The sequence below is a fragment of the Trametes versicolor genome (genome assembly GCF_000271585.1).
Source record: "Trametes versicolor FP-101664 SS1 unplaced genomic scaffold TRAVEscaffold_10, whole genome shotgun sequence".
Classification (NCBI taxonomy): domain Eukaryota; kingdom Fungi; phylum Basidiomycota; class Agaricomycetes; order Polyporales; family Polyporaceae; genus Trametes; species Trametes versicolor.
Window position 1 is genome coordinate 547,946 of NW_007360330.1, and position 20,659 is coordinate 568,604.

At 57.1% G+C, this 20,659-nt stretch overlaps 10 protein-coding genes across 10 annotated transcripts; 4 read left to right on the forward strand and 6 right to left on the reverse strand.

Moving 5' to 3' along the window:
• Positions 1 to 179: 179 nt before the first annotated feature.
• Positions 180 to 1,129, forward strand: TRAVEDRAFT_39272 (uncharacterized protein; the record flags this gene model as incomplete). Its single annotated transcript, XM_008043653.1, has 4 exons — positions 180 to 271; positions 445 to 572; positions 653 to 726; positions 797 to 1,129. The coding sequence occupies 4 exons, from the start codon at positions 180 to 182 to the stop codon at positions 1,127 to 1,129; spliced, it is 627 nt and encodes a 208-aa protein (XP_008041844.1).
• A 168-nt stretch (positions 1,130 to 1,297) lies between these two features.
• Positions 1,298 to 2,313, reverse strand: TRAVEDRAFT_50902 (uncharacterized protein; the record flags this gene model as incomplete). Its single annotated transcript, XM_008043746.1, has 3 exons — positions 1,298 to 1,351; positions 1,416 to 2,117; positions 2,188 to 2,313. The coding sequence occupies 3 exons, from the start codon at positions 2,311 to 2,313 to the stop codon at positions 1,298 to 1,300; spliced, it is 882 nt and encodes a 293-aa protein (XP_008041937.1).
• Positions 2,314 to 2,795: 482 nt separating this feature from the next.
• TRAVEDRAFT_130870 (CAAX prenyl protease) lies at positions 2,796 to 4,465 on the reverse strand (the record flags this gene model as incomplete). Its single annotated transcript, XM_008043980.1, has 6 exons — positions 2,796 to 2,911; positions 2,972 to 3,133; positions 3,189 to 3,269; positions 3,326 to 3,437; positions 3,496 to 3,771; positions 4,187 to 4,465. 6 exons carry the CDS (start codon positions 4,463 to 4,465, stop codon positions 2,796 to 2,798), a joined length of 1,026 nt encoding a protein of 341 aa, XP_008042171.1.
• A 729-nt stretch (positions 4,466 to 5,194) lies between these two features.
• On the forward strand, positions 5,195 to 5,922 carry TRAVEDRAFT_131463 (uncharacterized protein; the record flags this gene model as incomplete). The annotated part of the gene is made up of 4 exons (XM_008043981.1): positions 5,195 to 5,400; positions 5,455 to 5,545; positions 5,600 to 5,683; positions 5,752 to 5,922. Coding segments are annotated over 4 exons (552 nt in total), but the record flags the coding sequence as incomplete, so codon positions are not given.
• An 812-nt stretch (positions 5,923 to 6,734) lies between these two features.
• On the forward strand, positions 6,735 to 7,186 carry TRAVEDRAFT_50905 (hydrophobin; the record flags this gene model as incomplete). Its single annotated transcript, XM_008043747.1, has 3 exons — positions 6,735 to 6,985; positions 7,047 to 7,084; positions 7,146 to 7,186. 3 exons carry the CDS (start codon positions 6,735 to 6,737, stop codon positions 7,184 to 7,186), a joined length of 330 nt encoding a protein of 109 aa, XP_008041938.1.
• A 447-nt stretch (positions 7,187 to 7,633) lies between these two features.
• Positions 7,634 to 10,680, reverse strand: TRAVEDRAFT_73885 (uncharacterized protein; the record flags this gene model as incomplete). The annotated part of the gene is made up of 19 exons (XM_008043982.1): positions 7,634 to 7,704; positions 7,773 to 8,080; positions 8,133 to 8,381; positions 8,442 to 8,572; positions 8,631 to 8,669; positions 8,747 to 8,804; positions 8,861 to 8,952; positions 9,021 to 9,034; positions 9,092 to 9,107; positions 9,169 to 9,271; positions 9,325 to 9,454; positions 9,506 to 9,608; positions 9,691 to 9,867; positions 9,926 to 10,077; positions 10,137 to 10,153; positions 10,225 to 10,286; positions 10,346 to 10,404; positions 10,469 to 10,536; positions 10,596 to 10,680. The coding sequence occupies 19 exons, from the start codon at positions 10,678 to 10,680 to the stop codon at positions 7,639 to 7,641; spliced, it is 1,929 nt and encodes a 642-aa protein (XP_008042173.1). The 3' UTR covers positions 7,634 to 7,638.
• A 360-nt stretch (positions 10,681 to 11,040) lies between these two features.
• Positions 11,041 to 11,279, reverse strand: TRAVEDRAFT_30802 (uncharacterized protein). Its single transcript, XM_008043590.1, has one exon. It carries the CDS (start codon positions 11,238 to 11,240, stop codon positions 11,067 to 11,069), a length of 174 nt encoding a protein of 57 aa, XP_008041781.1. The 5' UTR covers positions 11,241 to 11,279; the 3' UTR covers positions 11,041 to 11,066.
• Positions 11,280 to 12,847: 1,568 nt separating this feature from the next.
• On the reverse strand, positions 12,848 to 14,003 carry TRAVEDRAFT_22660 (uncharacterized protein; the record flags this gene model as incomplete). The annotated part of the gene is made up of 3 exons (XM_008043516.1): positions 12,848 to 12,889; positions 12,945 to 13,558; positions 13,607 to 14,003. The coding sequence occupies 3 exons, from the start codon at positions 14,001 to 14,003 to the stop codon at positions 12,848 to 12,850; spliced, it is 1,053 nt and encodes a 350-aa protein (XP_008041707.1).
• Positions 14,004 to 15,420: 1,417 nt separating this feature from the next.
• TRAVEDRAFT_50909 (FMN-linked oxidoreductase) lies at positions 15,421 to 16,935 on the forward strand (the record flags this gene model as incomplete). The annotated part of the gene is made up of 4 exons (XM_008043748.1): positions 15,421 to 15,582; positions 15,642 to 15,708; positions 15,773 to 16,424; positions 16,482 to 16,935. The coding sequence occupies 4 exons, from the start codon at positions 15,421 to 15,423 to the stop codon at positions 16,933 to 16,935; spliced, it is 1,335 nt and encodes a 444-aa protein (XP_008041939.1).
• A 540-nt stretch (positions 16,936 to 17,475) lies between these two features.
• Positions 17,476 to 19,604, reverse strand: TRAVEDRAFT_22662 (uncharacterized protein; the record flags this gene model as incomplete). Its single annotated transcript, XM_008043517.1, has 9 exons — positions 17,476 to 17,568; positions 17,624 to 17,805; positions 17,859 to 18,266; positions 18,420 to 18,486; positions 18,527 to 18,593; positions 18,758 to 18,957; positions 19,009 to 19,086; positions 19,141 to 19,240; positions 19,297 to 19,604. The coding sequence occupies 9 exons, from the start codon at positions 19,602 to 19,604 to the stop codon at positions 17,476 to 17,478; spliced, it is 1,503 nt and encodes a 500-aa protein (XP_008041708.1).
• Between the last annotated feature and the right edge of the window lie 1,055 nt (positions 19,605 to 20,659).

Below are 20,659 nucleotides of genomic sequence, written 5' to 3' on the forward strand. Positions count from 1 at the left end.
AGCCTAGAGCACGGACATCAGCTAGAAGTGCAACGGGGGTGCCCGTTTCGTATGTCGCTCCAAAACGCTTCTCCCGCGCGGGAGGGGTTATAAGACCGTGGGGCCATCGACTCCACCGTCCTTTCTCCTGCGCCCTCACCTCGAGTGGCACACTGCAACGGGCACCTCAGCACATAACGATGGCAGAGCCGCCATTCTCCCTGCCAGCCCCGCCCCTCAAAGAGTGGGAGCGTGCCGACAAGCTCAACATCGAGCTGATCGGTTACGGATGGTGAGTACAATGGGCCCTATTTCCATGGCGCTGCTTATCCTGTGTCGCGTCGTACGCTCCGGGGAGGAAAAGAAGCAAATGGAGATGCAGTGACTACCTGTCGCGGGATCGCTTCGCGATCGCTACACTACGCTCAAATACGCGTGCTGACCTCTAAGATCCTCTGTTATCAGGGCGGAGAAGCGGGTAATGGTCCGCCTGCACCTCCCGAAGGACCGCGATATGGACCGCATCCAGCTCGCGGTCGCGCTCATGGGGCGCGACATCAAGCACTCGAAGCACTGGCTCTGCGAATTCTGCGGTACGCACCCCGCTCCGCTCATAGAGCCATAGAGCTTAACTGACCTCATCACCCATGCTCGGACCTTTCATGTTGCACAGGCGCGCCCGCGCGCGAGACGCACTTCCAGAACCTCTCCTGGCACCACCTCGACCCGCCGCGGCTCATCATCTACGTACGTACGCGCGCCCCCAGCTATCATTCTCCCCGCAGGCATGCATCTGACCCCCACCGCGCCCCGGCAGATCCACTTCGTGTGCGACATGGACAAGGCGCACGTCCGCGCGGGGCTCACGACGAGCCACAACATGCTCAACCTCGCGCAGGGCGGCGCGATGGGCCCGATGCCGTCCTTCGACACGTTCGGCCAGCGCCCCGCGGGCGTCGCGTACCCGCTCGCGGGCAGCTGCGGGCACTGCCAGCGCGACGAGACGGCGGGGGCGGGGGCGGGCATGATGCGCTGCAGCGGGTGCAAGATGACGCGGTACTGCGGCGCGGAGTGCCAGAAGAAGGACTGGAAACGGCACAAGGTGAGCTGCGGGATGGTGTATACCGTCAGCTTCGAGAACTGGGATTAGGGAGGCTGGCCTGTGACGGAGGCTTGTATGAATATCAATGAGATCGAAACGTTCTGTCGACGACCTGTATTCATGATCCGTTCACTTCATTTCGTCTGGGAAACCTAGTGTGCTGTTATACAATTGTAGACGAGAAGTTGTTGTCCATGAAGAGCTAGAAACACAATGTTACGCAGAATGATACTTCACAAACGGCCTGTAGTCCTCCGTATCGATGCTCTCCTGCGTCGCCCGCCCCACCTCCCGCAGCTCCGGCAGCAGATCGTCCATGCGCACCTCCACGCACGCGCCCTTCGTCTTCGGCTTCTTGCCTTGGAGGTCCGCCCGCAGCAGTTTGAACGGCCGTAGCAGCTCCCAGCAGCTCCAGCACGTAGTCGCGCGAGCACCATCCTGGTGTTGCGTTTGACGGGACCGGCGGGTGGCTCCGCAGGTACTCGCAGAGCTTGTCGAGGTCCGCGGCCTTCACCGAGCCGACCTGCACGCCGCCCAGACAGAGCGTACGCACCGTCGCGCACACGTCGAACAGCGACGCCTTCCCGTGTCGCGTGTACCATTGTACATCTGTCTCCGTCTCCACCTCCTTCGTCTCCTGCTGCGTGTCCGTAGCGCCTGGTGCGGCGGGCCCGTCGAGTGCGAGCGTGCCCATCGTCACGACCGCGCTCGTGCTCCGGCGGCTCCCCGAGCTGCTCGCCGTCGCGTCCGAGATGTCTGACAGACGTGGTCGGCGCGGTCTTGGATGGCGCGGCCGCGACGTCTGCGCGTACGCCTGGAAGGAGGGGCCGCTGAGCGTGGCCTTGTCGGTGATGACGACGAGCACCCAGTGCAGCGCGGGCTCGTGCCCGACGCCGCGGAACTCGTTCTTGTACTGCGCGAGCACGATCGGGTAGCTCGCGGTGCCCGTGAGGCGGTTTAATAGGGAGGGCATCGTGCGTTGGCGCTTGCGTGGGCGGGAGGAGGTCGTGGGGCGTGCGTCTGTGTCCGTGGCGCTCTGTGGATAAGCAAGAGAGGTGGTGGTTAGTGACAGGTGGCTAAAAGGCGGAGCGCGGGATGAGACGTACAATGTTAGAAGGCTTGCGGTACGGAGCAGCACGAGCCTCGTGGAGCTTCACGCGGAGGTCGAGCGGTAGCAGGTACGGCGGGACGTCAAAGGGCACCCCCGCATCCCCGCACTGGCTTATATGCATTGTCGGACCACACGCTTGGACTCGCCCGAGCCACCGCCGCAAAGGCGCCATTGTCACAATGGAGTTGAGTTGTCGGTAACGAGAAGCACGCGTACGGGCGTTCGCTGGTTGGCCACTCGGGACGCGCGTGTGTTCCGACCGGACGAGGGGACGGAAGGACGGAGAAGGGGACAAAGCGGCTGCGGGAGGGGCAAAGCGGGGGGGCATATATACGCACGGGCGAGGAAGCGCTGCAGCCTGCGCGTGCCGGGCACAGGCGCCCGCGACAAGGCCGCTTTGTCCTGCCACGGGCGGCGGAAGCGTCGTGGGTGCACGGACCGAAGGCCGTGCAGGGAACGCGGCGCGATGCGAGGAGCTTCGAGGACGCCCAAGGTCCGAGAGCAGTGAGTTGTTCTGTAATGTAGATTGTAGATGCGAGCGGATATGTACATGCCCTCGGGCGGATGCGAGGATACATGTAGGATCGCGCGGACGCGTCGTGCTCAGTAGCGCGCCACTTGTCTCGGCGCGGGCCAGAACAGACTGTTATCAGCTAGCGTCCACTGACGCATCGTGTAGACGTAGCCTGCGATGCCGAGTATATATGCAAGCTGGATGGCTACGTCATGCACCACTTTTAGTGACTGCTTGTACGTGTGCGGCGAGCGTGTGGACTCACCGCGGCGTCGGTTTGGAAACATCCTTACGTGCTGCGAGTACTGGGGAAGGCCCATGATGTTGCAGAAGATATGCGATACGGTGGGCGGGAGGAGTGAGCCTGTGCGGAGGAAGAGGTACGCGCAGTGGAACCCGAATAGACTAGTATATGCCGTTTGGAACACTGTGCGTCACCGCATGGGTAAGAACAAGCGGAAGAAGGGCGGAGTGGGACCTACACGTCGTCAAGAGAGCAACGCGAGCGGCGGACGCCGTCCGGCCATAGCGGTTGTATGTATCCCACGCATGGTGAAAGTGCGCTGCCGAAAGTCAGGGCAGTTAGCAACGGGGATAAACGCGGATACCGCGGACATACCGACGCCAAACGCAAGCGGGGTGAGAAAAATCATCTTGGTGCGCGAAGAGCCTGCCATGTGGTATACCGCGAGCATGCACGCTCTGAACACGACCTCCTCGGTGATAGGACCCTGGAGGAAGTGTATGTTCAAAAACGGATCACGGACATCGCATCGACGGAACACGTACCACGATATAATTTCTGATCCCCACCCAAGTCGAGACTAGGGGTAAAAGGCTTCCGCGGACGCTCCAACGCCGTTGTGTGGGAAGAGTCTCGCAAAGCCAGCTGACGTATAGAGGTCCGAGGTAGAGCACAGGAACGACGAGGCAAGGCAAGATGAACCAGAGCGGAGAGTTACGCGCAAAACCAAGGGTGAGTCCGAGCCGGGTGAGGGTGGACTGTAATGGCGCGAAGGGGTGCATATAATCAGCATCCGTGGATGACATACGCGAAAGTGGCCTCTCTAGGGTCTTCCAGAGTGTCAGTGCAAACACACAGGCGTGTTCTTTGAGCGGGATATACCACCATCCTACGACGGAATATGCAATGCGAGACTGCATGTGCAAATCGGTCTCTCCCTCATCATGGCCTCGAACTTGCCAGAATAAAGCATTGGATGTGCCTAAATGCACTCACAGAAATTGGGCGGGACGAGATAAGGTATCACGCGCGACATTTGCATGGCAAGTCTCGTTTTGCATATCCCGTCGTGGAATAGCACGTCGCGGGGCCTCGACGAACTGCGTGTCCATCCGTCTACGCTCTTTCCAAAGGCTTAGGGGCAGATGATCATACCCGCCCTTTCGTCTCGCCATTGCGACATGACACACGAGATATATCACAGAAATACAGACATACCTCGCTCCCGGGAGTAACGCTTTGCACCAGCCAATACACCATGCCAACGCTCAGAGCCGTACTTAGGCTCGCCGCGACTAGACGTGCGCGTATGACATCCGGGTCGTTTCTCCACCGCTCCTCACTCTCTTTCTCGCGTTCTTCGCCTGGTCGTGTGTCGACTTTCACGCCACTCTTGAAGTAGAGACGCGCGCCTTTCGAAAGGTAGAGCGAGCCCACGTACGAGAACGTGAAGAAGGCCGCGAAGGCGTGGGCGGTCGCGACAGATATGGGCGGCGTTGCGAGAAAAAGTGGCATAGCTTACGGATCGGCAGACTCAGCAGAAGTAGGGCGAAGAGCGATGGCGGTTGCAGGAGGGTCGCCTGAGCGAGCAGAACAGATAATTGGCGCAGAACAAAAGAAACAAGACCAAAGCTTTCCGCGAGCGTGGCGCTGAGAAGACACAACAACAAGAAAGCAAGACGGTGCCGTGTTGATTTACGAGTGTATTGGCGGGTCCCTTGCCGTCGCTGATGGCGTGGAGGGAGGGTGAAGGCAAGAGACGAGGGGCTGCGCTCGGCGCTCGCGTCGTAAAGTCGGCCTTCCGGGTTTCATTCGCAGCCATGATGTCCGGCGGGGGCGATTTGGCACATATACCCCTCCTCCTCTCAATTTCTTCAAGCCCCAAGTCACAGTACTGGCAGCGCGTGGATCATGATAGTAGATTCTGACTCTGGTAAGCATCGAAGGGTCGCAAACACCACAAGACAGCGACACTGACAACTTTTGGCAGATCCTTTCGCCGATGAGCATGGTCCCTCCTCTCCTACAGAGACATCGACACTACTACCTGAGTGCGTTCAAGAAATGCCACGCATCATGTCGCGATTGTAATTGCTGACGATGATAGTGCAGCTATGCGACCGAAGTGGACGTTCCCCTACCGTCCTCGCCTCCAAGGTCCGTGGCCCTCCGCTCAGCAGATATCTCGATGAGAACTAATGAGAACCATCCTTGAACCTTTGCTCTAGTTATATCCTCACGGAAAGACCACGACAGCCTCGAATATACACCTTCGCTTCCCGGAGCAACACCTCGATGCTCTTGCTCCCCTCAAGGGACGTTGACCCCACACTCACGCCAATATATAACATCTCCGTCACCTTGAACCTGAACCCGTTCGTCCCACTCTCGTACGTCACGACTGTCCGGAGGGGACGAGACGAATCAGGTGAATTGGTGGGCGAATTCGAGTACGTCCGCTGCACTCTAGCTTCATGACCGTGTGCCAACTTATGTTCGTCCAGGTTAGGCGTCATGCATAGCCGTGCGACCTTGAAATTGAACAACAGTGCGACGCGCATGTCGACGGTCTTAAAGAAGAGTGGCCACTCCCCGGTAAGCAGCAGTTCATGATGACCGCGACGCGAGCTCACGTTTGATCTGGCATAGCGCAAGTTCACCTGGGATTGTGCCGGCGTCGCGCTGCGTTGGGACTGCCGGACAACACTCGACGATGGCTCGCCCATGTGTATCGTACGCATACCCCCTCTCTCAATCTTGAGAGTTCACTCATCCGACACCCTACGGCGCTTCCTCTACAGTGCTCTGACGTCGATTCGCACCAGATCGCGTCCTTCGTACCCCCACCGCCAGATCCTCCCCAACCGCCGCCGGCTGCGACGTTGACAGTCTTTCCGGATGGGCACGAACTCTTCGACCATATCCTGATATCCGCGCTAGTCATAGACCGCAAGATCACGCTGTCGTTCTGATATTTCATGCCTTTGAAGCCACCTGTCACTTCGAGGTCAATTCCAGGCGTGAGGGAGTATATCGGTGAACAAATGTGCGATATCAACTCGCCTCCGTGTCGCATGATGGTGGTCCATCTTGGTCGTTCGTTCATTCCTTGACCCGTGTTCTGTTCAACTGCCTCACTGTTTCAACTTCCCATGTGATGCACGCAGCGGTGTCTCACCGGACATGTCATGTACCACCCGGGGCGACATCGGTGTAAGCGGTAGCTTTCACTTTTAGGTTTGGACAGATCCTGTCATTAGTGGTCGCCATAGATGTTGCTGCTCATACATACATGGCTGTGAAGAGCGTCCTGTCTGACTGATGTTTACTGAACTTTATGTTCACGGCGCATTTGCAGCAACGACTGTTGACAGTGGTAACCGTAGTGAGTGCGTGTGTTGTCTATCGTCACCATCGTACTCACGTTACATCTCGATAGGAAGCATTCGACGAATCAGCACTTTTACAGCCGTCCATTCGTATATTGGCAACGTGCCATGCTTGGCTCTTCGCGGGTTTCACTACGGCCAGCATGACGCAGTACGCCCGATAACGTTGGCCTGATTGGCCTCCATGCATGTTTGTCTGAGACCGCAATCACCCTAGACCGCGACGCCTACAGGCCTACCGCCATTGCCCATGCAATCCTATAAGAGCCCCCTCTCACCACCTCCAGACCCCAAGCGAATCCCACTGCCCTCACACTCATTCCACACCAGCCCCGCGCTCCTCCACCCACACGCTCTTTCAGCACCTACCCCCACCCAAACCACACTCTACCACCATGTTCGCCAAGCTCGCTCTCTTCACCGCCGCCGTCTTCACCGCTCTTGCGGCCGCCACACCCATCCCTCAGGGCTCCGGGAGCTGCAACACCGGCCCGATCACCTGCTGCGAGGACGTGCGCTCTGCGGACGACGCCAGCGTCGCGACGCTCCTCGGCCTCCTGGGCGTCGTCGTCCAGGACGTGACCGCACAGGTCGGCATCCAGTGCTCGCCGATCAACGTCATCGGCGCCGCCTCGGGCAACGCCTGGTATGTGTCCCCGCTCTGGTCGGCTGCGTCGCGGTGCTGATCGTGTGGTCTCGTGCTATAGCTCGGCGACCCCCGTTTGCTGCGAGAACAACAACGTCGGTGAGTAAGATTAGTCTGGGGAGCCTCCGATGGACGACGCGCTGACTTGCTGCTCGTGCAGGCGGCCTCATCAGCGTCGGCTGCGTTCCCGTCATCCTCTAGAGGCGCGGCTTCATACCACATCGCAAGTGTCCACCGCCGACGCCCCTCTTTTTTGTTTTCGGTGTCGGCGGAGTTGGGGAGAAGAACTTTGATTCAGGATTGAAGAAAGGATGTAGTCGGGGGTTGGCTCGAACAATTTGCTGTTTCGTCATGTTATTACCAAACACTTCTTTCGTCGTTACATTTGACTTTAATCTGTTCCGCATATTGGCTGGATGTGGGCGTCGCACTCGAGAAATTCTCATGTTTCCAATCGGGAAGTCGCGATATCTCTCTGCACGCTGGCTCTACGACTACCTTGACTCTAAGCGTGCTTGAAGCGTATGTCGCACACTGGCAGATGATGGGCACGGGAAACACAGGACGTGTATCGGCATTTGCTAAAAGCGCCATGCACGACAGAACGTGTCGCCGACGTCGGGCCATGTATAACTTGCCCATTCTATGCCCAGTTATAGTAGATCGGAGAGATGAAATGTCGGGAACTCCTTTACCGCGTGCCTACGGATGTACCAATCCTAAACCCCCAAATGCATGTAAGCCACGGTTCCCAGGCTCGGCCGATGTGAAAGAAAGTTGTACGCACAGTGGAGGGCACGAGTGTCAGGTTCCTCACTGGGCCTATGCAGGTCACAGAACCGTCACCCGGAGCGAAGATTTCGTTATCGACCTTCGAGGTTGCGATTGGACAAGCCACGACGGTGATCGTATGGCCCGCTTCACGCCACAGGTAGTTGTTGTATGACAGGGGCGTGATGCTGGGGGACAGGGTCGACGGGTCTATCGCATAATGCACTCCTCGGTGCGCGTCTTGCTCGCTGAACGGATACCACGCGGCGAAGGCGTAGATCACTGGGCCTCGGCGTATCGTGACATGTCCCGGGCGCGGCTGATCTATTGCAGGCTGAGAATCTTTGAAGGGAACGGAATAGCAGACCAAACGAACCTGCGACGAGTTCCAAGGGAAGATCGAGCGTGACGTTGGTCGTCCCTGGCTCGATGCGGATGGCGTGCAGCCCGTTGACCGGTTTGCAGGGGTCAAAAGAGCTCCCGTTGATGGAGATTGTGGCGCCGGCAGACCAGCTGGGGATGCGCACGTAGTACACGAAGGCCTTCTGTGCGACTATGACTGCCTTGGTGAGGGTATCCCAGCCAAAGGGATAGCTTGAGTTCATAGTGATCACGGCCTCGTTGTCTACAATGCATCATCGATGAGTCGACGGCGGACGCCACGCTTTTGATCAACCCGATTCACCTTCAGCTAGCGTTGTATTCACGGTCAAGGGTCCGAGCAGGGCTTGGACAAGGGATTTCCGGTCCGCTGTGTAGAGGAACGCCTCGTAGACAAGGTCAAACCCTCCTTCGGGGTATCGGACGGCACGGCATCTAACCCGTTACGTTGTTAAAACCCGTCACACAGAGGGGGTGACAAGGTGATTCTTACGTCGGGTTATTCAAGTATCCCCCGTACTCGTGGTATGGCCTGTAATAGGGAAACGAGGAATTTTTCAGCCACTGCGACGGGCCACCATTACAGTTGAGAACTGAGGGACCACATACCCGTCTGGGGTGAACGCTTCTCTGCACAACGCGAGGCTGCTGACTGTCCCCCAGCCGCCTGTGTCACTTGTGAGAATATCGTTGTATGGACGACACAAGAACGCGAAGTCTTACCGTGTATAGGGGCCGGCATGGCTGCGTGCGCGAGACGATCGATGCTCTCCAAGTACTTGATGTCTCCGGTGATCTGGTACAAGTAGTGAGCGCTGTGAGGGAGATGTCAGCTATACTGTTGTACCTCCCTGCTTACGCACTCGCGAAGACTGATGCTTACGAGCGTATGGTTTCCTGTCATAAGAAATGACTGTAAATAATAGTAGTGTTAGGCGAGTCGAAGTTACTTGCTGTGGTGAAATGTGTGCTACAGAGGAAATGTATGTGGTGAGACACTGCGGGATTTCCAGTTCCGGCTTTAAGCTTACTGTGCCATGTTGCGATGCGCCCGGTGAGCGGCGTGCTTCGTGGGCTCAAATGGGCCAAGTCGTTCTGCGTCAGTTTTGAATATGGAGTCCCACGTGGCATCATCTATGAGGATATATATGAATCACATGTTGGGACAGAGGAGTTGAAGGACGTACCGGAGCCGTCGTTGCTGAGACGATACCTGGCGCCGAGAGTCGTGAGCGTCTTTGCCGCGTTCATCCCACGCCAGTGTGTCCCAGCGTCGGGGAGTTGCCATTGTTGCTGCGGGTCTACTGTTGGAAATTTCTTGTTCGACTCAGAATGGCAGGCGTTGAATATGCGGGGTATGAACAGTACCTCCTCTTCGAAGACGCTCGTCCAGTGGTCTCCAGTCCGCGAGAGTATGCGCATCGTCTCAACGAGGGTGTCTTCGTTTCTGTTCGGATGGAACTCATAGAGCCTGAGGAAATCCCACGCCGTTTCCGCACACGAATGGGTGAGCCGAGTTTCCTGGAGATCGATAACGCTGGTCTTGGACGCACCACTGAAGCACTATCAGCAAGTCCCCAGCGTACGCCCATGCATCGTCCTCCAATCCCTCTCCCCGACGTAGCATGTCATGCACAAGCGCAACGAACCTATGCAAACCAGTCACAATTCGATCTGTACGAGCGGGCTGAGCGTCCGCGACACGCATCGCCCCCAGGAGGAACGGGAGTCTGATGTTCAGCTATGTGAGCGTGAGTGGGAAAGCATAAGTGCGAATGGTGGGCTGGCCTTCCAGACAGCCGACGCGGCCTTCCCGTAGTGACCTCCGGGCCCAGCCAGCCGTCTGCGTCTTGAGTGTCAAGGAAATAGTCGAGGAACTGCTCCGCCTGTGATTGCAGAATCTCGTTCTCTGAAATTCCGGCGATGGTGATAATGTCGTTCTGCTCGTCGATGGAAGGTTGAGTGCCTAGATATCCGGATGTACTGTTGGACTACTTACGAACCAGTGGCTCCCAGCTGCTCCGCCACGGTGGGGATACCGACGTCGTCAACCGAACGATAGAAATTTGGATGGCATACAGACGCACCTCCTTCGAGAGTGTAGACATCCGTCGGTCTCGCGATCCACTCTGTATCCGCGCGGGATAGACTGTCCAATTTTATCCTGATGAGACCAGAAGCCACCGTTCGCAACGACCCAATCCTCACTAATCGTAGAATCCTTCAGCTTTCCCTAACTTGGTGCCCATATTCGTGGATGGAATGAGCTTATGATATCCGACTCGTCAATTCAACTTGCCCCAGGATCTCAAATTCGACACGGGGACTTACAACATTTTCCAGGTAGCCACCAGGCTTCACATGTCCGAGGGGCAGGTTTAGAAACCGTTTGGGCGCGACTGCAAATGTTCATAAGTAATCATAATCGAATGGTAGTCAAGAAGATGGTCCAACTCACGGCCGTGGGGAGCAACGCCAGTGTCCGCTACCGCAACAACGAGTAGTCCCGCAGAGATCAGGAGAAGAGAATATATGCGCATCATAGCGTTCAGTACGCAGGTGAGGCGTAACTTGGGACGATATACCTAAGGATAGGTCAACTGAATCTTTAAAGGCGAGACCTCCGACTGCACTGGAGCGCCATAAGATGTGCACAGTCTGGTCGCCTACGTAGAGTTTAATTTCTGGCCAGCAACGTTAGCCCTCGTGTGCTCTCGAACTCGAAGCACGAGTGGGCGAAGCGCTGGTTCGGCTAGCGACATATGAAGCAGCATCTCGGCGCGCAAGATCTCGGATTTCATGAATGGTGCGCACAAGGTTGGACGCCCCACGGATTCGCGTTAAAGAACGCGAAGGTTGTAGGCACTGGTTCCTGAAGCTTGAAGGCCTGACGTCGGGTGGGGGAAGGATGATCGGGATGCAATGCAGTTTAGTTGAATATAGGGTTCACGGTCATCGGGGAGGGTGTGAGCCTTTTCCGCTCTACAATCAGCGCCGATGTGAAGATGTGGTCTACGATATGCTCCCCGTCGGGGTAAACCTTGAGCGACGCGGGCTGCGGGGCGCCTTCTTGTGCGCCAGAGACGACAAGCGCAGCGACCATGGGACCGGAAGGGCGTCCGGTGTGGTCCAGAAGGTAGCACTATGTCCGACGTGAAGCGACGAGGCGTTGTACTCGAGGAGGGGAACAGACGTACGTAGCGAACGGGGGCATCGCGATGCCAGCCAAGGACGTGCCCGGGCTCGTCATCCCACTTCCATTGCCAGAGGCGGTCCTGTGTCCGGGCAGTTCATTTCGACGCTTATCTCGATCGTGGTGGGTGCAGTTACTGACGTCAGTTTTCCGCCCCGTCCTGAAAAGCACCTTGTCCATGGCGTATTCCTTGCCGAGCATGTTCACTGTTGCGCGTTGAGTCGAGATGCCCATCCTATACGCCACAAGCTAAGTATAGTCCATGACCCAAGACAAGTAACTCACTCGAAAGAACTCACAAACTCGCCCTTCTCGTGCTCCCGTCGGATAACGGTGATGAACGAGGACGGGATGAAGCAGTTCATGCATACCGTGACGTGGTAATGCACCGCCGAGTCCGCGTACGCGACCATCGTATTGAAGCTATGCTGATGGAACGTGAACACCAGCGACTTCGGGGGTGGCGGGAGAGGCTTGCTACCGCCGCCTGTCTTCACGGCAGGCAGGATCCCGCCGTGGCCGGTGACGATCGGATCCGCGATCGTCGCCGACGAGGCGGTCGACAGGGTCGAGTTGGATAGGCGGGGTTTCCGCTTGACGGTTCGGACGTTCATAGCGCGGGGACGAGGACAGCTGGGGCGGCTACCGCGGGACCGTGTTCGCCTCTGAGCTGCCGCCCGCGGGCTGGCCACGGGAAGAAGCGCTGTCCGCGCGCTGGCATGGAAGACCGTACAGAAACGCGGAGGCACCGTGGTGGTCGAGATGTCAGCCTAGGTTGCACGTGGGGACCGCTGAAGCCGTTCCTGGGATTCAGAACGCATTGATGGATCCCGCACCAGTACGGTCGGCGCGACCCAGGAGATTCCGAGGCTCACGGTCCGCTCACGCTGACACGGTCCGATGAGACCCCGGTGTTCATTCCGCTGACACTCCCGTATACGCACATGGAGGAGACATATGTATATTGCATTCTGTGGTCTGTGAAATAAACAGGCGTTAGCTCAAGACGACCGCGGCGAAACAGCGGTGATAGTTGCCACAACTTGCCAGTGCGACTCACTGATACCGTCCTGCTACCTGGACTCCGACAAATCCATCCTATGGGAAGCTGGCACTGCCTTCAAGAGTCTTCCCAAATGATATGTTGCCCAAAGAGAGAAAACACTGTACCTAGTATTAGTGAGCCCAGGACAGAAAGAGAGAAACGTGCGGTTTAGCCGTAGACGCACAAATATTTGGAGAACAGCGTTCTCCGATTACCTCCGAGTCGGAGGATCGGACCGGCACTTCGGTGAAGCGGGACGCTCTGAGTCTCTGCTCACTCCGAGTCTCTGCCTTGGTCATTTCCCCATCTCCCTCTGAACGTTGCTGAGTGCAGTGCGTATGATAAACAAGACGGCGTAGGTATAAACATCAAGCATTGAAAGCAAATCAACGGTAACAATGATACACTTCCGGATACATTCGTAGCGGCATCCTCATATGTCCTCCAGTAAGTCCCGTATCATCAAGGACCTTCAACCGATGAACTTGACGAATGTGAAGAACACAAACACTCCCTACAGTGCGCGTTAGTTTCCCTATTCACGTTCGAACGATGGGCATGGAACTCACCAAGACCAGGACAAAGCAGATATCGAACCATCCAAATTCAGGTTCTCCCTCGACTTCCCCGACAAGACGGGGCACAGTAACCTGTCGCTCAATGTCGACACCCTGCGGCAACGCTCTGGAACCATAAGGCTGGATCCCAGCCGCTCTGGTGACCTGCGGATAGATGTTCGACGGCGGAGACGACTGTGCGACGTTATTCAAGAGCGGCTGCGTCTCGCGCGTTGTAGCATGGGCTCGACGCGCGGCCGCTTCTTCAGCTTCCCGTCGACGGTACTGCTCCCCGAACTCTAATGCGCGCCTGAGTGCATTCTGCCTTTCGGTCGCCTCTTGTTCTTCTCGCTGTCTCCGCGCAGCCGCCGCGGCTATCACCTGACGCGTTCTCTCTGCCTCCTCGCTGCGTTTCTGCGCCGATTCGAGCTCTCTTCTCCGTGCCGCCTCTTCCTTCAGTCTTTGGGCAACTTGGGCCGCGACTTGGGCCTTTCTCTCTTCCTCCGCCTGAGCTCGAGCTGCTTCCGCAAGACCGTCTCTACGCCGGCGCAACCTCGCGAGCACGTTCGCATTCGTGGCCTGGTCGCGTCTCAAGCTCTTCGACCAGGAAGCGTGTCCGCTATCCGCTGCCAGCATATCAGGGCGTTGATTCTCCACCATTCCACGGTGCTTACCTTGAGCGTAGAAACGCTTGCGATGGCTCTCGCGCTTCTCCAGCTCCTCCGCGATGGCCGCCGCATACTCGTCGCGCGTTGCGATCACCTCGTCGAGCCTCTCTTTGCCCCAGCTCTCCTCTTCTGACGCGCTGCACTCCCGCCCTATCTTCTTGCGCAGTTCTATCACCTCGTACGAGGCAGCCTTGTACGTGAAGTAGAGTTTCTGGTGCTCAACGTGGTGGTCGTTGCAGAGGAAAAGTTTCTCCGCCTGGCCTTCTGGCCCGCGCTCGCCTCTTCTCGTCCCCGGTTGCGGACATGGGAGCTCGTCGCGCGCTGGGATCACTTGGCACTTGTTCTCCGGGAGCGCAGTACTAGTGGTAGCATCGTTGGGGGGGTTTGTTGGGTCGGCGAACATAGTGTGATGACTGGTGTGGCAGGATGGTGGTACTAGGGCTGCAGTTCAAACCTGCTGGGCCATAGTGTGGGAGGCGTGGTTGCAGGACAGGGCGAGGCGAGGCAAGGCTTATAAGGTTCGTTCATATTCGCGACGCGAAGCGCCCCAACCACGGGGCAGAAGCCTGGGGAGGCGCGAGCATCTTTCTAGGAAGCGCATTTGCCGTATCCGTTTATGTTCTGCGTGTGCCTCGGCGCACATGGCTGCTCGGCTTACTGAAGTACACTTTGTGTTCGTAGGTGTCAGCGTTCGGATTCAGTATCAAGAGGGGTGCAGGAATCGACTTACTTACCGGGGTCGGTCTATCGACATAAGCCCATTTCCGGGACCCCCCTCCCCCCCATCCTCCCATATCGGGCAATTTTTCGCATATGTTTTCAACATGTCGCTCAAAACGGAAGCTGTAGGCGCCCATAGGATGACAGACATACCCAGAACTTACTCGGTGGTCATCACGTTTGTCTGTCCAGAGAAATTCAACAGCTATGTTGCGAGAGCTCGCCGTACACATCCGCTAGCTTGAGGCGCACACAGACTAGAAAGAATGAAACATCAATGTTTTAACACTGAAGGGTCGCGATGTGCGGCTTCTCGACGGCCCAGATGGCTAGAAAGGCCACTTTCTACTAGCTGAGGTCTATTGAGCACGAAAAATCGACTGTATACCTTCGCGAACCACGAAGACTCGATGGAGCTGAAAGGCATACATCAACCGACATAAGGCCCCGGGGACCCCCCCCCTCCCCGACCGCAGGTCTCGGCATCTTCCGGTGAGCCCCTCTTGTTCAGTATATTCATCATGGTGTCGAAGATAATTGCGGGGAAGGTTGCCGCGAGATTAGCTTTGGTTACACGCCCTGCCGAGACCCGTTGTGTCGTGTGCGTCCGTGTCGTCACTCGTCTCACGCGCTGGCTGAGAACTGAGATCTTCTTGAGGAATTGTGAAGACGACATTCACGAGTAAGATCTACACCGACAAATGTTTACACGCTCATCCCGTATGAGAAGCTACCACTGCATGATGAGATACCTACGATGCGGCGGTAGCGCCAAGGCGGCAGGTCGTTCCTTCATGCCACTGCTCCCGTGCGAGCGATAACACACAACACAATCTACAAGTTGCAGCTATGAGTGAGCCGAAGGTTACACGCCGAAAATTATGGAACCTCGCCTCAAAATCGCGCTACCCGCAGCATCATCCCCGCTTTCGGGATATCAGTCAGCGAAACGAGCATCCATGGCCGTAGTGGCGGAATATTGGACTTGATTCGCTGAATAAGCTGAAAGGTCGAGAGCGTATGCGTGCAGTATATAGAGATGCAGAGGAGAGACTCACCATTCATTGTTCATCGTCACGCAGTACGATACAGACAAACCCATGGCGGAATTTGTCACCGAAGGAGCGCCAAACACCTCCTACTTCACCCCGGCGCAGGTTCCTCCGGCAGGTGCAGCCGCACCGTCGAAGGATGGGAAGCCAATCCCGTCGCTCTTCCAGCCTCTCAAGATCAGAGGGGTTGAGTTCCAGAATAGGCTCTTTGTGCGTGTCATCTGCGTAGAACACCCAGCTGTGCGCTTGCTCACTCAAGGCTATGACAGATGTCGCCCATGGGTCTCGCCTCTGGGAATAGCGACAGTACTGTCACCCCCTTCCACACCGCACTAGGTACGCCGCGTCCCCGGCTCACAGAATCGCACGCGCGCTCACTGATCGGAATGTATCTGACCAGTGGGCGGAGTCGCGCTGCGTGGCCCAGGCCTGACCTTCCTCGAGGCGACCGCCATATCCCCGGAGGGCCGCGCCACGCCGCACGACATCGGACTGTGGTCCGACCACCAGATCGCGGCTCTTCGCGCGCTCGTCGAGTTCGCGCACAGCCAGGGCCAGAAGATCGGCATGCAGCTCGCGCACTGCGGCCGCAAGGGCTCCGTTCCACCGTTGTGGCTAGCGCCGTTCCGCGTCGCGATCCCGAACGCCCTTGGGGGATGGCAGGACGACCTCGTCGCGCCTTCGCCGATCGAGTACTCCGAGGTCCCTTCGACCAAGCCCTCGGAGTTGGAGCAGAGGCTCAGGGGGAAGGAGCTGGAAACGGCTGAGGGGAAGCCTGTAGCGCCGCACCCGCCGAAGGAGCTCACGAAGTCGGAGATCCAAGACATGGTGGCGAAGTGGGCCGCGGCGGCGGAGAGAGCGGTCGATGCGGGGGTTGACGTGATCGAGATACATGCGGCGCACGGATTCTTGCTGCATCAGTTCTTGAGCCCGATGACGAACAAGCGCACAGACGAGTACGGCGGGAGCTTCGAGAACCGCGCCCGGCTGACGGTCGAGGTGGTGGATGCGATCCGGAAGGTCATCCCTGAGTCTGTCCCCCTCTTCCTGAGGTTAGATATTCCACCCTTGCGCGCCGTGACGGAAAAACTCACTCATTGTATATACAGGCTCTCGGCGACGGACTGGCTCGAGAAGGTCCTCCCAAACGAGCCTTCATGGCGCATCGAGGACTCTATCCGGCTCTCCGAGCTTGTCGCGGCGCATGGCGTCGACCTCATCGACGTCTCATCCGGTGGGTCCGACTCGCGCCAGAAGATTGAGTTCGTCGCGCCCGTGTACCAAGCGCACTTCGCGGAGGCCATGAAGAAGGCACTCGGAGACCGCGTGCTGGTGGGTGCGGTGGGCGGGATCAAGACTGGCACGCTCGCGCAGGAGGTGCTCGACAAGGGCCAGGCGGATGTGGTTTTGGCTGGGACGGCTTTCTTGAAGAACCCCTCTGCGGTGGCGGCGTTCGCAGAGGACTTGGGCGTCGACATCAAGTTGCCGAACCAGCTTGACTGGGTATTCAACGGGCGGGGGAGTGTCTGGCGCTGGAGGAAGAATTGGTACTACCGGAAATGAGGTGCATCGTACCGGCTTTCACGCTATGAAAACAAATGATTGAGCGATGCGTACATGTTATTAGTAGTAAAACGCCACCAGCTTCACTGCGTACGGTTAGCATCTGTGTTCGTAGCACTCAGGGCTGTGGAATACTTCAAGCTTGCTGGCGGTTGCTATCACGGAGGCTCTGGCGCCTCTAGTATCGTCCTCTTGGGTCAGTTTCCCACGTGGCGCGCTCTGGTCGCCGTGGCACGTCCGAGTCACTCACTCGCTCACTCGCAGGCCGAGCACTTTCTCTTACAGTCCTCATGAGTTTGTTTTCTCAATTTCTACTCATAAACGAGTTAACCCAAGTACGTATACAAATGTATCATCAAAAGAGATAAAACAGCAGCCGAGCCTCCAAGACGCCCACAGGCAACAACGTTCAGATATGCCTGATTTTCGAAAACCTACCAGTCCAATAGCTCAACGTATGCGGATATACACAGGTAATGCGGTCGGGAACAGAGCAGAAGTAAGAGAACAATCAAGCTCTGGAAGTATCAGTAGCAGCATCTAGTCATCCTCATCCTCACCCTCATCGTCCGGACCTAGCCACAAGTTAGCAGTGCGTTTCAGCAATACGACTACAACGGATGCAGCCAAGAGCTGAAGTCATCGTGAGTTTGGCCATTCATCTCCACAGATTAGATCGAAAACTCACCACGGCAACAGTAACGCAGGTTTTGACTATCCCCGGGAACTGCGTAGTCCTGGGGGCGTTCCCAGCTCCACCAGATGCAACGCTCAGGGATTCCCGATGGCGGCGCAGCTTGTTAAGGGCATTCCTGTTCGCGTCTCGCATGCGCTGCCGGCCCCTCAGCCACTTCGAGTGCCCGAAATCCACTGTACTGCGATCAGACCCCGTTCACTCGAATGCACGTCCCAAGTTATCCTACCTTGTGTAACGAATCGCCTACGGTGGCTCTCGCGCGCCGCAAACTCGTCGTCGATCAAGCTCGCAAACGTCTCCCGCATCGTGATCGCCTCCCCGACCTGCTCTGCACTCAGCACCTGAAGCAGCACCTGGAAGATCGCGTTCTTTGCGATGTCCATATCCTGCCTGTCCGTCTCCGCGGCTGCAGCCTTGTACCTGAAGTAGAACCGTTGGCGCTCGTTGTCGTGTTCCGGACAGAGTATGCGGTTCTCGCCTCGGTCAGCTCGGGGTCGCTCGTCTTTTTGGACCCATGGAGCCTTCCCGCGTCGTGTGCAAGGAGGCTCGCCATCCGCGGGAATGACCTGACATCTGTTATCCGTGTGCCCGGGGTTGGGGTCCGCAAGGACGTTGCGTTGTGGTGGTTGGGGGTCTGATAGATTCGTCATAACCCGACGACTAGTGGAATAAGCCAGATGAGGGTGCTAACGCGGTCCTGCTTCAATCGATGGGACGCGGCGTAGTAAGCGAGTATGCTTGCAGGTCGAGGCGAGGCGAACCGTATAAGGTTTGTCCAAGTCCGTACGAAGCGCTTCTGCGGCTTTATGAACGTCGGATGCCTTGCCGGGCCTGTAAGCCTGGGACTGGGCGCGCTACCTTAATCATCCAACGAAGCAAGTTTTCCATATATACTGTGAGGAGCTCGCTGGCATTGGTGAGCCGCATGACCCGACACGGGTTAAGACGCATCGTGGCATAGCTATGCAATAATCATCTCGCGGTATCAGGATCAAATACAAAGACATACTTCTACATTTAGGCACAGCCTAGACATCGCGCCGAATACTTGCTACGTCCGGCACATCGAGAACAAACTCAGCGCCTCCGATCGGGCCTGTTCAGTTGAAGAGAGGGGTCACGGACGTCGGCGTCGGCGTCAGCCGCTTTCGCTCCAGCACCAACACCGACGTGATGATATGCTCAGCGACGGGCAGTCCTTCGGGGTAGATCATGAGCGAAGCGGGCTGCGGAGACTTGGATGCATGCTGCGCGGCCGACGAGCCCAGAACGAAGGCAGCGAGTTTGGGGCCCGCGGGGACTCCGGCACTGTCCAAGCGGTAGCACTAGAGGAGTTATACTTTATATATGTGTGCGCCATTGCGAGGCGTACGTACGTTCCGTACAGGCTTCTCGCCCTTCCAGCCGATGCCGTGCCCGTGTGCATTGTCCCACTTCCATTTCCAGAGGCGATCCTGCGGGGCAGGCTTGATCTTCAGGATTTAGCTGCAGCGAGTGGGGGAACTGACGTTCGCTTTCCGCCCGGGCCCCGTTTTGGACAGGACGCTGTCCACGAGTTTCTCGTCACCGCGCATGTTCACCGTTGCACGTTGGGTAGAAATACCCATTCTGGGCGCGGTACAAGTCAGAACGAGGTTGAACGAGTGAGGCAGAATTGGATATACTCGAACGAGCTGATGAACTCGCCCTTCTCGTGCGATCTTCTAATGACGGTGACGAACGACGAGGGCACGAAGCAGTTCATGCAGATCGAGATGTGATAGTGCACCGTCGCGTCTGAGTAAGCGATCATCGCATTGAAACCGCGCTGGTAGAAGTTGAGCTGTAGTGCCGGCTTCGGCTGGGGAGGGAGGGCCTTGTTGGTGTCGCTCTTGGGGCTTGCGGAACCCGCTTCAATCGAAGCGGCAGGCGATGCGGATCGGGAGAGGGTGATAAGGCGGGACTTCCGCCTGACGGCACTCAGTGGGTTCATCCTGAGTGGGCTGAAGATGACGGAGGGTGGTACCGCGAGGGCCCTCCAGCTTTATATCGTGTCCGGACGTCAAACCACTGTCACTCGCATCGCAGAAGGTGGACTCGTCGAGGGATAGCTGTCATCGCCATGTCAACCTAGGCCCAACGTAGGCTCCGCGTGGTGGATCTGGAAGGCAGTCCTGCGGAACGTTAACGCCATTGCACGCTCCCCCCGACCCTCAAACCACGCGCCAGATACTTCGTTGACGCTCCCCGTTACGACTTTAGGGCGCACACGACCGTGCTCGATGCCTCGAGGCTCAGAGCTCAACCGCCACTGGAGACGACAGCCAATGAAATTGGGTCCTGAGAAGTTTGGCGTCGTTCTAAGGCCGGATAATCTACGTCAAGCCGTGCCGGGAACGGGCATCCTGTCGCAAAGTCCCTGTGAGCACTCGCGTTAAAGCTACAGAATGTATGAGATACTCTATCGAGCATGATTGGTGGTACACGGTATGGGTACTGTAGCAATTCGACGTACTTACGGATGAACATCGCGGTTTGTTGCCGCCCTTGGTGCCAACGGCTTGTTGTCCACGCCGCTAATTTATATAGTCCTAACGCACTCAGCTATGAGAGTCAAGATGGACTCGGATGCTCATATAGAGCGGCGCAAAGTCACTGGGGAGTTGGAAGTTGTGAACATGAGAGAGAGAGTGGCGGGACAGCTACGTTGCCAGCGGCTAGTAGCCTTTTTGGCGCCCGGTCCAATGATTAAGCGCCCTGCTTCTTCGCGAAGTTGACTTGACTCTCTTCTGCTCTCTCGCACAGTACGCATCGTCTGGTAAGACACGGTACTATATATTGTCTTCGTGAGCTTACAGATAACTCTGTTCAAAGCTCAGACCACTAAGGCTGCACTCACATGCCGCCCGGGCCCTCCTGTCAACCGTCGATTGTCAAATTCCGTCGTGACATCGCACAAGGCTCGCCGTATCCTATGAGTTAGATCGCCATCATGTTCATGGTGAGACAACTATGGAAAGTATGTTGCCCAACCTTTAATTATCGCTG

Bases quoted from the DNA above. Each gene is read 5' to 3' on its own strand.
- TRAVEDRAFT_30802 (XM_008043590.1), bottom strand. From the start codon at position 11,240: ATGGTCGCTGCGCTTGTCGTCTCTGGCGCACAAGAAGGCGCCCCGCAG.